Source organism: Pteropus alecto, unplaced genomic scaffold (genome assembly GCF_000325575.1).
Source record: "Pteropus alecto unplaced genomic scaffold, ASM32557v1 scaffold131, whole genome shotgun sequence".
Classification (NCBI taxonomy): Eukaryota; Metazoa; Chordata; class Mammalia; order Chiroptera; family Pteropodidae; genus Pteropus; species Pteropus alecto.
The window spans coordinates 1,986,321-1,999,420 of NW_006434709.1; the positions used below are offsets into that span (position 1 = coordinate 1,986,321).

General features: G+C 34.9%; 1 protein-coding gene across 11 annotated transcripts in view; it reads left to right on the forward strand.

Annotated features, from left to right (window-relative positions):
• Positions 1–2: 2 nt before the first annotated feature.
• The window catches only part of TIA1 (TIA1 cytotoxic granule associated RNA binding protein), a 28,865-nt gene continuing 15,767 nt past the window's right edge, over positions 3–13,100 (forward strand). For 2 of the 11 annotated variants that reach the window (XR_003045621.1, XM_025045081.1), the window contains exons 1-6: positions 80–354; positions 7,998–8,100; positions 11,421–11,519; positions 12,029–12,083; positions 12,256–12,288; positions 12,882–13,000. Coding sequence is in view for 9 of the 11 variants with exons in the window: in XM_025045081.1 (XP_024900849.1) it covers positions 329–354; positions 7,998–8,100; positions 11,421–11,519; positions 12,029–12,083; positions 12,256–12,288; positions 12,882–13,000 (435 nt within the window). In the remaining 2 variants the exon portion in view is untranslated. Of the gene's footprint in view, positions 355–939; positions 1,018–7,997; positions 8,101–11,420; positions 11,520–12,028; positions 12,084–12,255; positions 12,289–12,881; positions 13,001–13,100 lie in introns of those variants that run through there. The other 9 variants (XM_006909513.3, XM_025045083.1, XM_006909514.3 and 6 more) reach the window with 7 other exon arrangements.

Below are 13,100 nucleotides of genomic sequence, written 5' to 3' on the forward strand. Positions count from 1 at the left end.
AGAGCGGCTGCGCAACAAGTGAACCTATGGATTGAGGTGTACCCTGGCGGCCGGGAGGTTGAAAGTGCACGATTATTCTGCGCCTGCGCGGTCCGGGTCACTTCGCTGGCTGCTCCTAGGCTCCCGGCTCGCCGCCATCTTGTATTGGGGCTTCATTGTTCGTGCTGGGCCGGGCGCTCTAGTATAATTGCAGCCGAAGAAGGAGGCGGAGTAACCTCGGGTCAGCCGAGAAACCCCGCTATTCTACTGCCATAGTTGCTCAAACGATTTGGGAGGCAGTAAAGGTTAGGGAGCTGGACCCAGAGGCGCCGCCGCAACTGCAGCAGCCATGGAGGACGAGATGCCCAAGACTCTGTGAGTCTGGGGCAGCGATGAGTGGGGCGGGATGGTGGTCGTCCCGGAGGGAGGCCTCGGCCCATCGCCGCTCCCCAGCCTATTGTCCTCCGTGGGCGCCGCGACATCACGGTTCCTCTCTTTCGTGCACACCTGGATGCTTAGGGACCGAAATCCAGGCTGCGAGAGGATGAGGTTCGGGTTGTGGGGCCTCAACCTTCGAAATTAATCTTTTCACCTTAAGTACATCACTACGTGGCCTTTGGCCTCGCCATGGGCCCTCTGCCGTCTCAGGCCTGGGGAAGGCTTTTTCATTCAAACCTCTTTTTAGAGCTCAGCTAACCTTTTTGTCCCATGCTTTCCTTCTTTTTTTCCCGCCCCCCCTTCTTGATTAACCTCTTGATCTTTACAGCCGACTCCCTTTCATTTACTTTGATTTCCTCCCGAAACTTTCATTTTCTTGTCATTAGTAGAAATTTTTCTGTTGAGGCTGCTTGTACATATTTTCAGTGAATTTAAACTTTATTCTCGCAGTTGCCAACTGAAAAAAAAAGCCAAATATCTTTTTTAACCGTTTTGGCTTTCCTTCTGTGGCACCGCCTCCCACCGACCTAAATAGAGCCTAAAACCGGATACCCTAAGGATTTTGAAACTACTTTTGAAAAATGGAAGTCTCACCTGGAGGTATATATCAGCTGAAGGGAAGTGGATATAATGCATTTCTGTAATCGCTTGCTACTTTTGTGATTGACATGTTGCTGAAGGAGCGGACAGCTTTTATGAAGCAACAGTTGATAAATACTTTAACATATTTAAGTCACCTGGGAATTTTTAGAGTTAGTGCTTAATGATCTCAACTTGGGATATTTTCTTTGTCGTGTATCTTCCCGCACAGCATCCTCTCCTTTGTTTTTAAAAGTATCATTGGATGCAGTGATCCTGCCTTTGTTACTTTTCTGGAAAAGAGGTTTTTGACGTAGCTATTTGTTTTTATTCTTAAAATACTGGCAGTGTGAGAAATCTATCCGTTAAAAATACAATTTTAGGTTTCTATTTGTAACTCTAGATTCTACAGTTGTTTGGAAGTACAATGTAATCAATTATTTTCACCAAAGTTTCCGTTTTGTAACTCATATGAGAAATATAGTCACACTGGCTTTCTTAATACATTAGTAAACTTTTCGCTAGTTTATCTGATAATGTTAGTTAAGTATCTTTTTAATAGAATGCAGCAAAAAGTGGGTGATCTTTTTTTTTTGAAAGATTATATCTGTAGATAAATGCTCCCTAAAAAAAACAGCCTCATAGAGTTTATGGAAATCTTTTTTTCCTCACGTCTCTTTGCTAAAAGTATGATAGTCAGCAGATATTGGGTTAAGCCCTGCTCATCTTTTATGTCTTTAGATTTAAAGTTCTTATATTATTTCAAAATTTTTAATTTCAGAAACTGCCAGAAATTCTGGGAACTTAACCTTTTTAGCATATTGGTTTGGGAATATTAAATAATGAAGGCAACTTCAGCTTTCTCAGGCCAGTCTACAAAAGAAGGTAGTTAAATAATACTAGCTTGGGGACAGGACACCAACCATTGCAAGAGAAGTAATGAAGGAAGTTTTGTTCAACAGATAACTTACTGAGTGCTTATGATTTGCCAGGTTCTGTGTTAAATGCTCTATGTGCTTATTTAATCCTCATCAGACCTCTGTGGTAAATGGGTGCATTTTGCAGCTGAGGAAAAGCTCTAAGCTTAGAGTTTAATGATTCACCCAAGGTCATATACCTTTTTGTTCATCTTCCTGCAACTCCACGGCCCTCAGCTCTTACACTTATGACTAATTTTGCCTTATATCCTTCACTAGAACACCTCATCCAAGAACCTCTTTCCCAAAGTAGTCCAAGCTCTGACGTGTCCTGCTATCTCCTCTTTTGCTTTACCTCCTTCAGCCAAAACTCCCATTCTTCCAATCAGATCAGTCTTGATTAAATGAATAGATGTTAATCCCTAAGTTTTTCTAGCAGTGTTTTTACTTTTAATATAAAACGTTTTAATTACCCTGGCAGTCAGAGACTTTTAACACATTCTTAGCACAGTGTCTGGTTCTCAGCAAGTGACCAATAAATTTATTTTAAAAACTGGTACAATTTCAAGCAGCGAATCAAGATTTTACTCATTCCTGAGGGTAAGATAGAGTCTGAATCTCAATTATCACCTGTATACCTAAATGGCTCAGAGAAAATGCCTTCATTTGCCACAAATTAGTGTTCAACATCACCTTGTTAAGGTAGAGATTGCCGGCATTCAGTTTCTTGTCAGGAGTACTTTGGAAATATATTGTGAAAAGTGGTTTGATTCTGGAAATGTTTCAAAAATAGAGCAACAGCAATTACCAGTGAATTGGATGGATATGGGATGTGAGAATGAAGTCAACTTAAGTAGGTTTATTTACAGTGTGTAATACCAGTCACTTAAAATGTGTGCTTTGCAAAATATAAGTAAAAATGAGAACATTCTTGAGAGCATGAATCATTTAGGATTTCTTCATGCTTGGTATTAGATATGTTTGTTTAGGCTGATTTATGTGTATGGTCTGATGTCCAAATGAAGGTGATACTAGTTAATAACATAAGGGTTTCAGCTATCGTGCAACAGACTATCCTTTGTGAAGAGTAGACAGTTTAATATTACAATTATGTTGCTGGTGTATAATATGTATGTGTATGCCTATACACATATAAGCATTTACTGTTCTTCATAATTTCATAATTAGTAAAAGACATGCATCATTTCCCCCCTGAACTACAGTAACTCAGACAAAATGGGATAATTTTCTAGCAAATTGCAAATATTCAAAAATATCTCTTTAACAAATATTTATAAAGCACCTACAGTGTTCTAGGCAGGGGTCTAGACAGTAGATATATAGTATGAATAAAAATTAAAATCTCAGATTTATCATTAGATAAAAACCTATTCATGTTTTTTATTCAGATTTTCATTCAGATTTTCACAGAGACTTCATCAAATTCTGCATTTTTTTATAATGATTGTGGCTCAGAAAAACCTAGTACAGCATTCTGCTTTGTAAATGTTTTCTTTAAGTTAAATTTTCTGGAGCCGTACTAATATAAATGAATATTTTAAATGTTTTTGATTCCAACTTTATAACTGTTTGAACTTAGTTATCAGCTTCAAAAATGTGCACTAAATTGATATAAAATCCTATCCCAGGCAGAACTGCCAAGTTTTCATTAGTAACATTGGTGAATTTTTCCATTAAATATTCTCAAGTAGCTTTTTATTTTGAAAAATTAAAAACTTACAGGAAACTAAGAAAAGTAATACATTGAAGAGTTAGGTAATTTTCATGTGATTTTACCAATTGCTCATAGCCAGATTTGCCTTATTTGTGTGCGTGTATGTGTGGGGTTCTTTTGTTTTTTATGGTTTTGTGGGGTTTTTTTGTTTTTGATTTTGTTTTTTGCTGAACTGTTTGCAAAAACAGTATATGATACTTCAGGCCTAACTACCACGTATTTCGCAAGAACAAGAGCATTCTCTTACATAACCATGATATAATTTTTATATTAAAGAGATTACATTGATACAATGTTTTTAAGTAGTATACAGTTCCTATTCATTTATCCAGTTGCCTGAGGAAGACATTTTTTAGTTCATTGACATCTGTTTGCTTTAACAGTAATTCTCTTCTACTTCTGTCTTTACTTTCTGTTCTGCACAAGATTGGTACCTGATCTCAGAGGTGATATAACATGGAAACTTCAATCTACGCTGTTAAGAAGTCAGTGAAACAGCTCAAAGGGGATATTTTAATGTTATTCCAAAAAAAATTTTTTTTAATAAAACCTATAAAAATGTAAGAAAATTACATTTTTGTTAGTAGTCCAACAGACATTATGACAGAGAACCTTGGCTTACAATTATACCAAGTATCAATTTTTGTATCAATCAGGATTTTTCTTAAATGCAAGCAGCAAAAAAATTTGACCATGAAAGGAATTGTTAAAAAGATATTGGACACTCCCAGAATTTGCAGGAAAGTTATGAAACATGGCTTAGAAAATGTTCAGGAAAGAGAAGTCAGACCACAGTCCTAATCAAGTCGCAGACAATCTCAGAAAGGATTGTCTACTACTACCGCATCCACTAAGAACCAAATACCACAGCTTTCACTGGACATGGGACTCCATTCTCATTTGACACCAAAATAGATTCTCTTTAATTTCTGCTTCTTTAAGCCCTGTCTTTTCTTCTAGGTTCAGGACTGGTATCTCTAGTTGACTTAACCTAGATTACATGCAGGATAGACTACACAACCTTATCTAGGCTTTTCACCTTCTGTAGAGGAGTCAAGCTCTGCCTTAGGATGAGGATTTCTCTAAAAATAGGAAGGAAGATATTTGGCAGCCAAAAAGAAAAAGATAGTCCTCTACCCATGTAACTTAAATTCATACATTAATAGGAAATCTTTTGGCTTCAGAAACTGAATATTATGTGACAAAATAATGAAACAACTAAAGAAACATATAAAAATGAGAATTTGTAAAATATATAGCATTCTACAAACTTTTTTTTTTTCATCGAAAGTATCGAGTATATGTAAAAGGGGCTGCAGATTTCAAATTTGGGCTTTCTGTCTCAAACTAGTATTTATTTAGCAAGTAGACTCGAAAAGTAATAACATTGTTTCTAAAAATTTGAGATAGGTATTGATGTTTAACTTATTGGTAAAAAGACTGATGTAATGGATTATTCTTATTTGTACAAGGAAGAAAAGGAGATTTTTGTCTTTGCATTTCTTTGATATGGAAATGTTATATATGTTACTTGTAGTTTATTGTAATGGTGTCTAAGGCTGAGAGCAAGTTGTTTGTGTAACTTCCCCTGAAGAGCATTTCTCTGAACAGCTGTGTGTAGAGTTAATTGGTAGAGACTCCTGGAGCTTACAGTGTGCAACAGGCCACATCAAATAAATAAATGTAAAGGCAGTACAAACTATAAAGCTTTTTTAAGTAGTTTATTATTTTTTTTAATTACCTGCCTTCAAACTAGGTAATATCACTCAGAAAATATTTCTCAGAAAATCTTAGATGATTTTGCAAAGAGTAAATGATGGAATTCAGGTTTCCTAAATACTGTCTACTTGTCACTAGATTATCTAGCTTTAACAAAGACATAGATGTTAGAATTAAATTTTCAGATGAGCTATTTTTTTTTTCATTTAGACATTGCAATCCTGAGAATTTCTTACAGATACAAGAGTCAGGTGAGAACACAAAGTTATAGAGATAGTACAGAGTTCTCACATAACCTTCATCCAGCTTCCCTTAATTTTTAACATTCTACATAACCATGGTATACTTATCAAAACTAAGAAATTAGCACAATACAATACTGTTGACTACAAGCTTTATTCTAGTTTCTCCAGTTTTTCCACTAATGTCTTTTTTCTGTTCCAGGATCCATTCCAAGATACCACTTTATTTAGTCATGTCTCTTTACTCTCCTTTTATATGAGGAGATACCTTTCATGACCATGGCACTTTTGAAGGGTATTGTTTCTCCACTGTACAGTGACTTCTTTTTTCTCAATATAGTTTATTAGAATTAAATCACCAACACTAGCCCACTCTTCTCAAGGAGAGAGAAATTAAACTCCACTTCATAGAGGGAAGTGTGTTAAAGATTTTGTGGACATATGATAAAACAACCAATTTGTTGGTTAAAATCAATAATCAATAACCCATAAAAACTCTCCAGGAAATCCTTTGAGGCTCTACACATATCCTATTTCTCCTTAAAGTTTTATCAATTATAAAACATCCATGGGTGGATTTTGCCAGTAGCAAATATTATTGTGGTTTTTAATGGTGATTTCCTTCATTCCTTCTACATATATTAATATAAGTTTTATAAGAAAAAGCAATCTCCCGCCTCAATCCAAGATCCAGTCAAGGATTATTTATTGTATTTTTTGTTAGTGTCTTTTAAGTTTCTTTTAATCAAGAACAGTCCTTCCTTTTTAAACTTTTTTTAGAACAATAATATTTGAATATATCAAACAAGTGGCCTTATATAATATCCCACATCTGGATTTGTATAATTGTTTTATATATCCAATAGTCTGTAATCCAAATTTAAGATTGACTAAAGTCAAGTTAGACCTTTTTAATTAGACCACTTCATAGGTAAAATTTGATAGTTCATATTGTATACAGTATGTCTCATTGTCCGTCTATAAAGTGACCTAAAGTTTGATCACTGGGTCAAAAGGTTTTCTCTTTCCAGTTGTTAAGTAATCTTTGTGATAACTAGCACCCTGCAAATACCCACACAGTATAATACCCATAGAGCTTACACATAGTTTATTTAATATGATCTGTCTACATTTATTAACTAGCATTTTCTGTAAAGGAGAGCTCTTCCCGCATCAACCATAGCTATTAGATTTTACTATACTGGAGTTCTACTCAAAAAAGCAAAATAAATGCTTAATTCTTTCCCTTTAATTACTGATTTTCAGAATAAGGACTTGGAGTAATAATAACCTCCAATACTGGAAAAATTACTGTTGGGTAGATGTTGCTGTTGCTTTTTTGAGTTATTATTCTACCTGATCTTTAAATGTCGTTCATTGTTCAGCACTTCTCCCTTTGCCATTTTAACCTATCTGAGTGCCTTCATAGTAATCAGTGTATGTTTGTTAAATGGGTAAATGGAAGGAAGAAATTGGATCTGTGCTTTCTGGCATATACAGATGTTTATTTTTCTGGGGAAAGAGACTATAGCTTTCATCATGCATTTTTTGAAGGATTCTTGGCAGAAGAATGAAAAACTTTTGTTCAGAGACTACATTTTCTGATTTCAGAAGTGATAAACCTCTAACATATCTAGAAGTAATCTTGTTTCAAAATTCCATTTTGAAAATTTATTTATAAACCATTTAGATAAAAATGATCCCAGTCATATGGTCTTGTAATACACTACACTAATTAAGTTTGTTAGTCACCAATTCATATCATCTGCTAAAAGTATATCCTGCAATCTTTCTACTCTCTCTTCACATCCACTGATCGTTGATATTCATTAAAAGATTTTCTATCCCTTTGTGAGTATGTATACCATTTTATAAGTGATTTACCCTTTATTTTTCAAAAATATGTTTATTGTGTAAAACTAAGTATACCTAAATTGAACAGTATTAGGGGAATCGTGTAATTAAAAATTGAGGAAATTTTAATGTTCTCAGTAATACTGTAGAGGTAGAAATAATTGCAAAGCTTCCCAGGATTGATTTTATAAAGTGATTTATATATATATACCTAATGATCATTTGGGAGATTTTAAAGCATATCTTTCTAAGATAAGCCTAGGAACCTGGAAATAAACAACAGGTTTTAATTTGCGCGCACACACACACATTAGCTTCCCTTCTACTAGCAGTGTCTAATAGACTTGAAAGTTACATATTTTATATCTGTTTTGAAAGAGATTCTGGAGTTTTTGGCAAACTTTTATAAGCTATTCCCAAGTAATGTAGTTTAAGGCAAAGATCTGCCTATTCCAAAATTTATTTTTCAGTAAGCAACTTTAGATGCAAAAGAAGCAAATTTAAAATGGTAAATTGTTTTCCTTTGTGTTTCAGATATGTTGGTAACCTTTCCAGAGATGTGACAGAAGCTCTAATTCTCCAGCTCTTTAGCCAGATTGGACCTTGTAAAAACTGCAAAATGATTATGGATGTAAGGGTATTTTACTTAAGTTAACTTTCTTCTTTTTTATATAAATTATTTAAATCCATTACTTCCAGGAACTCTTAATTAGTTTATACAGTCTGAATTTAGTGAATTTGTAGTGAATCAGTTTTGGCCACTGAGTTTAATTTGTTTTACTAAATAAAGGAAGAAGCAAATAGAACTAATCATTTCTAGAGCAGATGAGAACTACATATTGACTCTTATTTTAAGGTGCATTGAGGCATCAGAATTTTACAGGTGACTCTCCTCCTTTCCTCTGCTGTATCTTCCTATGAGACAGCAACCTCACTCTTTTTCTAGATGTCTCATTTCTTTTTTATTCTACTCTCAGCTTCCAGGTCCACTCCCAGACCCTTCCACCTTTTTCAGCCTCCAGTTAGCCCATTCCCTTCCTCCTCCACATTTCCATACTCTCTTGCTGCCAGTTCTACCGCCCTCCTTTCTCCCTTTTGACCATCGTCCTTACCCCCTCTACACAGCCATGAAACTCACTTGCCTGATCCAACACAGGCGGCCCATTCTCCCCTTCCCCCACCCTCACCCTGGACAGTCTGTTTGACCACCAGCAAATGCACTGCTCTTGGGACCGTGGCTGCTTTCAAACCCACTGCCTAGCCAGGCTGGGGCAGCCAGGAACTGGGACCTGGGGCCACAGGGTCAGGTAGTATTTTCTTAGACCTGGCCAGCACCTCAGAAGGCGAGAACCCAAATCCCCTGCAGCAGCCATGCTGCCAGACACAGTCCCTTTCCTCCTGAGGCCAGGAAATTTGAGGGCTGAGGAGACTGAGGTAGGCCCAGGCATGTAGGGCGCAGAAGAGAAAGGCCTTTATAGGCCTTGAGAGCCCGGCTGGGAGGCCTCATTGATTTCGGGGGTCTTCATGTGTCTGTATCAAACAGGCACAGCCATGGCTTGCCTCTTTTTCCCAGCCAGCTGTGGATGTTTTGGACCTGTTCCACATCCCTCTATATTAGAATAAAAAAAAAATTTTTTTTTAATTAAAAAAAAAATTTACATGTGGTTATCAGTTGATTGGCTAATCTAGAAATTCAGTTATTGCAATTAGATTGGGAAATTGGGTCAAAAATAATAGACATTTGAAACTGAAAACGTTTTTAACTTGATTCAAGTTTTTCTTACATTGTGGCAATTTGCATTCAGACCTTTAGGAAAAAAACATTGAATTCATCATCTAATTGGTGTTAACCCTGAATCATATGTATAAAAAGAACTTAAAATTTTTTTTTTTGGTGGGAGAGACAGTGCTAAAGACAAATCCTTTTATCCCATGGTCTCTCCTTCCTGTAAGCTTTTGCTTTATTTTCCTCAAGAAAGATAATCATGTATTCGTGTATTTGCTCTTTTCTTTTCTATTATATTTCTCTTTAATTCTTTTTTAACTTGGTATTTAAAAAGTAATTGTTTAGCCAGTTGGCTTTAGATTGTTGTCTTAGATTTTAAAATGTCAAACCTTTCTCTAATGTGGCACTGTCATCTACATATAATATAAATGGATTCAACAAATGTTTTTGTCCTTTATACTCTTCTTGAGTGTTTTCTTATCACATTTAATTTGGATAAAGAAGATCCTTGTACCCATAGAGAAAGTTAAGAGAACTGGGAAAATGATGGAGAACTTAAAAACAATTTTTCCTTGATGCGGGTCTCCATCTTTATTCCTGTTAGTTATTCCTGCTATTACCTGTTAGTTATTTCAATTCTGATGCATTATCACAAATGCTCAACAAAACCATTGTAAAAATACATTTATTCCCATTTAATATATGCAGAAATGAGGCAGAGCAGGGATATTAACCCCATTTGAACTATCTGAATATAAATCCTCTCCATTGGTTTGTAGGCTGCCATTTTCTTCTACCTGTCTAGGTGGTCATTCCAGATATTTCCCTGGTAAAGGTCACTAGGCAAATTGTTAATGGCTGCCTGACCTACAGAAAAGACTAGGTTAGTTTAGTCTTTGCCAATTTATATAAATTTTGGATTTTGATCACTCCAAGGCTTGGATTAACATCTTATTTTTATTATTATTATTAGAGTCTAAATTCCAGTCTGTTTATACTGTTGGACTGATGTCCATATTTATGAATTTTATACTTCCTGGAGTATAAAGGCTAATAATGTGTATATTTAGATTCTTTTTATCTAAAAAGTATGTTTTTTTCTGGGTACCAATTAACTAAAATGAATATTCTTTTTCATTTGATTGCTGTACTCTTAAATTTAAGCTACTTTTTCTAACCACCTTCTGATGCCTGTCAAAATTTATCTTTGTAGTAGATCAGTTGATCAATGTAGTATCTGCAGTGTTAGTTTGAATTATACAATTTTAAAGATATTTTTGTATTTGCTAATGTTTTTAAAATAAAATAATAGTTTCAAAATTTTTAAAAATCATTGGCAGTGACTTTTTAAAACTATTGTGCTTGAAACAAAATGGCATATTTTTTTATTGTATCATTCTAGTCTTTTAGACTTCTCATTTTAACAATGCTGCTTAGGAGATTATAGGAAGAATTTAAAAATGGACTGTGAAGTCATTTGGTATTTGGCATTGATAGGTGTAAAATATTGGATATTTTTTATGTTTTAATTTACAATAAAACATCCAGGCTTCAAACCTCAACAACTTGGAACACCAGCAGAAAAGAGGAGAGCATTTTTTAAAGACTACTAAGCAGTTAAAAAATTGATGTCAGAAAATCCAAATTCTGAAACTTTACTTATCAGACAACCTCTTCAGTTTTCAGAGCCTATTTAGTTATATTTTAGAAATAGGTTTGAGAATGTTGGCTGAGATTTCCTGCTACTTAGCAAGTAAAAAGCAGCAAGGATATGTGTACATTTATAGCTATAAAAAGTAATATCACAGGGAAGGGACAGAAAAATCATTAAAAGCCAACACCAAGACTTGAGGATATAGGAGTCTAGTCAAATTTAACCTCTGTAGCTTAAAGAAAAAAATATATGCTGTTAGGGAGAATATAGCTATATATCCATTTATCCATAATTAGGATACTTAGTCATTAATAAGAAATTATATACAGTAGTATAGTCTAACTTGTTGAAGAAGATAGCTTTCTATAAAAATAGTTCATTTTTAAATGTATACTTCCTTATCTAAAGATTTACTCATGGAATGTACCCTCCATGGAGATATTATAATTTTAAGGTAATAGGGGTATAAAACTTAAAATTGGCTGTTGTCTTTGGTTCTCACAGATTTCTGTAGCCAATTAAATGTTTCCCAACAATCTCAAAAAAAAAAATGGCTCTTGTGTTTTTTCTTCAACAGACAGCTGGAAACGATCCATATTGTTTTGTGGAGTTTTATGAGCATCGTCATGCCGCTGCAGCACTAGCTGCTATGAATGGGCGGAAGATAATGGGTAAGGTAAGCTGTCATAATTAAAGAAGGTGACTTGCGCTGGAAAATTTAAGTTGTATAATTTCGTTTCCTTTTTAGAAGCGTACTCACTTTACAGCACATTTTAATATTTAAAAGGTGGGATAAATCTTTTAGAGGGCATCTTTATGTCAGTTTTTTTCATGGTGTATTGCACATGGTAAATACTAAAACATTTGTTGAATTACTCAAGCTTGGATAAAACATCTGGGAACGTTCGGTACTAATGGGGAAGAATAAAAAGAAAAAATTCACTGGTACTTTAGATAAGAAAGATTAGTTGAATGTTAACAGAGAAGTGTGTAAGATTAGGATTTGCTAACATTATTTGCATAAGTGTAGTTAAAAATAAGTATTGAAACCTTGACCAGGATTGGTAGCCCCTTGAATGTTTTGTCTCAAACATACACCTTCCTATGTGTTTATAGATGCAAATCTTGTAATGTCTGATTTCGAGCTTTATTTTTATGGAATATAAATGTAGAAAATTTTTTTAGGAAGTCAAAGTGAATTGGGCAACAACCCCCAGCAGTCAAAAGAAAGATACAAGCAGTAAGTATATTTTATACTCTTTGAACATTTATTTGTATTGTACTCAGTAGTTTTATTGTAAAACATATAAACATCATACGTGTTTGCAGTAATGTTTTGATCGTTATCCTAAGATATGATTGAATGTGTTTGTGTTAATAAATTTAAGAACAAATCTAATCTTTGTCATCAGGTAGTACCGTTGTCAGCACACAGCGTTCACAAGGTAATTGTATCTTCTTAAACATAAAATGAAATCTCTTGAAAGGGTATTCACTAACCACCTGAACTTTTTTTGTTTGATATTGGGGGGAGTGGGGAGGGAGGAGGTCGTATTTCTATTTGTCTCTCTGGCAATATTTTTCCCCCTTCTTCCCAGTGTTGACTAAGTGTGGCTTGTCCACTACTTTGGTGCTATTTCAAGCTCTCTGACCCTCTTGGTAGCAGCTGATGCCTTAGAAATACTTTCACCAACTAAAGGGCAAGATACCCTGCTTCCTTGAGGTCACGATCTGTGCTTCATATCCAGATCTTCTGATTGCTTGAGTTGCTCCTGAAACTGTGTTTCCCAAATGGCAACCCAATGTGTTGCTTAAGGCCTGCCAAGTAGGGGTAACTTCTTTCCAAATATACTTTGTCAAATTGATATATGTCTGTTTTAAAGTGTTGATCCAACTATTTTGTATATTTTAAGTGTTTCTTGAGCATTGTCTTTTTTTTTTTAACTTCGCATATGGGATCGTTATTTCTCTCCAATGCTTTTTTTAATAGCTCTAATATAAAGCGAAGGGATTACTGTTTTCATTCTGTTGCCTTCAGTCTTAGTTCACTTGCACATGGATTCACATAAACTGAATGGTGTAATGTCTGGGCAACCAAAACTGTTGGCTTTTGAGAAAACTGTCAAATACTTTAACATCAAACTGTTGCAATGCAAGGTATTTCTTTGATTGTTCTTCACAAAATATGGTTAAACCAAGTATATCATGTAGCTAGCTTCAGTAAATCGTCTTAACTGAGGCAAATCTAGTCTACATA